Source organism: Ictidomys tridecemlineatus, chromosome 4 (genome assembly GCF_052094955.1).
Source record: "Ictidomys tridecemlineatus isolate mIctTri1 chromosome 4, mIctTri1.hap1, whole genome shotgun sequence".
In the NCBI taxonomy this organism is placed as follows: domain Eukaryota; kingdom Metazoa; phylum Chordata; class Mammalia; order Rodentia; family Sciuridae; genus Ictidomys; species Ictidomys tridecemlineatus.
In genome coordinates, this window is record NC_135480.1 from 177,432,323 (window position 1) to 177,434,709 (window position 2,387).

Sequence of the window (2,387 nt, forward strand, 5' to 3'; positions counted from 1 at the left end):
AGTACGGCCCGCCACCTGGGCCGTAGGGGCGCGGCATGCGCTGCCCGCGCCAGAAAGCCCCGCGCCGGCATTAACTGCCCTAGCTTCAGGCCTCCGAACCTGCAACCTCCTCTACGTTCACGTCCCGACGGCTATCTTCGGACCAGCAGGGGTTCCAGACTAGCTGCAGCGGCCCAAACCCCAGAACCACTTCCAGACCCCTTCATGGTCTGGCGCCAGCGTGCCAAGGACCCTTCGGGCCGGTGACCTGAGCTCAGTTCCGGTCCCCGCGCCGCCTCCTGGCCTTGAACCCCAGAACACGAGCTGAGTCGTAAGTGGTCAAGGCATTCGCGAGCCTCTGTCGGTACTGTGCTATCCTTGTGAGCCAAGGCATTCAGCCTCCAGCGCGCCCCAGCCCCGGCAGTTGTGCTCTCGGTGCCAGCCTGAGAGGTCTTCCAGAGCTCCCCACCGCGGGCCGTAGCTTCAGTTTCAGGGACCCCACGTCCGGAGTTCCCACCTCGGACCGGTCCCCACTTGGACCCTCGACAGCGACCCGCGGCGCAATCGCCTGGAGACGTGCGGGACGGCTGAGCCATGACCGCCGAGAGTGGGCCGCCGCCGCCACCCTCGCAGTCGGAGGCACTGGCTGCGGTGAAAGAGGAGCGCGGCGAGGCCGCCACGGCTGGGCCGGGAGTCCCCGCGGAGGCCGTGGGTCGCGGCGCGGGTGGGCGGCGGCGTAAACGCCCCCTGCAACGCGGGAAGCCGCCCTACAGCTACATCGCGCTCATTGCCATGGCCATAGCGCACGCGCCCGAGCGCCGTCTCACTCTGGGTGGCATCTATAAATTCATCACCGAACGCTTCCCTTTCTACCGTGACAATCCCAAAAAGTGGCAAAACAGCATCCGTCACAACCTCACGCTCAACGACTGCTTCCTCAAGATCCCGCGTGAGGCCGGCCGCCCGGGAAAGGGCAATTACTGGGCGCTGGACCCCAACGCCGAGGACATGTTTGAGAGCGGGAGCTTCCTGCGCCGCCGAAAGCGCTTCAAGCGCTCGGACCTCTCCACTTACCCGGCCTACATGCACGACGCGGCGGCAGCGGCAGCCGCAGCCGCCGCTGCCGCCGCTGCAGCCATCTTCCCGGGAGCGGTGCCCGCCGCACGCACGCCCTACCCGGGTGCGGTCTATGCGAGCTATGCACCGCCATCGCTCGCCGCGCCGCCTCCAGTCTACTACCCCTCCGCATCTCCGAGCCCTTGCCGTGTCTTCGGCCTGGTTCCTGAGCGACCGCTCAGCCCAGATTTGGGTCCCGCGCCGTCTGGGCCTGGCGGTTCCTGCGCTTTTGCCTCTGCAGGCGCTCCCGCCACTACCACCGGCTACCAGACCACCGGCTGCGCAGGGGCGCGGCCAGCCAACCCCTCCACCTACGCTGCTGCCTACACGGGTCCCGACGGCGCATACCCTCAAGCCGCCAGCAGTGCGCTCTTCGCTGCAGCTGGACGCCTGGCAGGACCCGCTTCGTCCCCGGCTGGTGGCAGCAGTGGCGGAGTCGAGACCACTGTGGACTTCTACGGGCGCACGTCGCCAGGCCAGTTCGGAGCGCTAGGGCCTTGCTACAATCCTGGCGGGCAACTGGGAGGGAGCAGTGGAGGGGCCTACCATGCCCGCCATGCCACCGCCTATCCTGGAGGGGTAGATCGGTTCGTGTCCGCCATGTGAGCCGAAAATAGGGACGAAAATGAATAGATACTTTGGCTGTCTACACAAAATAAATATCCCCGTGACATGAGGACAGGACTAAAAAGAAGACCGAATTGGGACCCACGAGGAAGGTACCAAGAGTGCTGGAGAGGCTCAATCTCCTAGCACACCGTGTAAACACTGATTTGTTTTGTAAATGGGAGTTGAGGAGAGGCTGCCCGCAGCTTTTGGATTAGCACAAGGGATCTTCAAGAGGGTGAAGCCCCAAAGAACAGGCCTTTCTGGCATTCTATCAGGGAGGGTCCATGGCAATATAGGATGGAGTTGGAGACAGCGCAGTGTCTACACCAGAATCAGAATCGTGGGGAGTCATATAGCTTCACCCTTTCCTGTGCTGCACAAAACAGGCTTTTTCACATGGTTCGGCCTTTTGTACCTTTGACTACATTACTGCAATAACAGGCCAGGACAGTGCTTTTCTTCTGAAAGTAAGGACAAGTTTGAAAAAAAAAAAGTGGGTGTTTTTAGATTTGTTTTTAAATAGAAGAAGTCTGCTCTGGTTGATCCAGCTGGTTTTCCCTGCCTCTGAGAACTTCAGACCACACTTAGCTCTCCAGTGAGACCCAGTTCCATTCCAAACCTTCAAACCTTTAGTCTCCCTGTTACACAACAGGGCTCTCCCAGTCCACTCCCCTCCCCCATAT

At 61.5% G+C, this 2,387-nt stretch overlaps 1 protein-coding gene across 1 annotated transcript; it reads left to right on the top strand.

The window, feature by feature from the left end:
• The first annotated feature begins 573 nt into the window (after nt 1–573).
• Nucleotides 574–1,701, top strand: Foxe1 (forkhead box E1). Its single transcript, XM_078045163.1, has one exon. The coding sequence runs from the start codon at nt 574–576 to the stop codon at nt 1,699–1,701; it is 1,128 nt and encodes a 375-aa protein (XP_077901289.1).
• The last annotated feature ends 686 nt before the right edge of the window (nt 1,702–2,387 follow it).

Excerpts from the sequence above, each read along its gene's own strand:
- Foxe1 (XM_078045163.1), top strand. The coding sequence starts at position 574 with ATGACCGCCGAGAGTGGGCCGCCGCCGCCACCCTCGCAGTCGGAGGCA.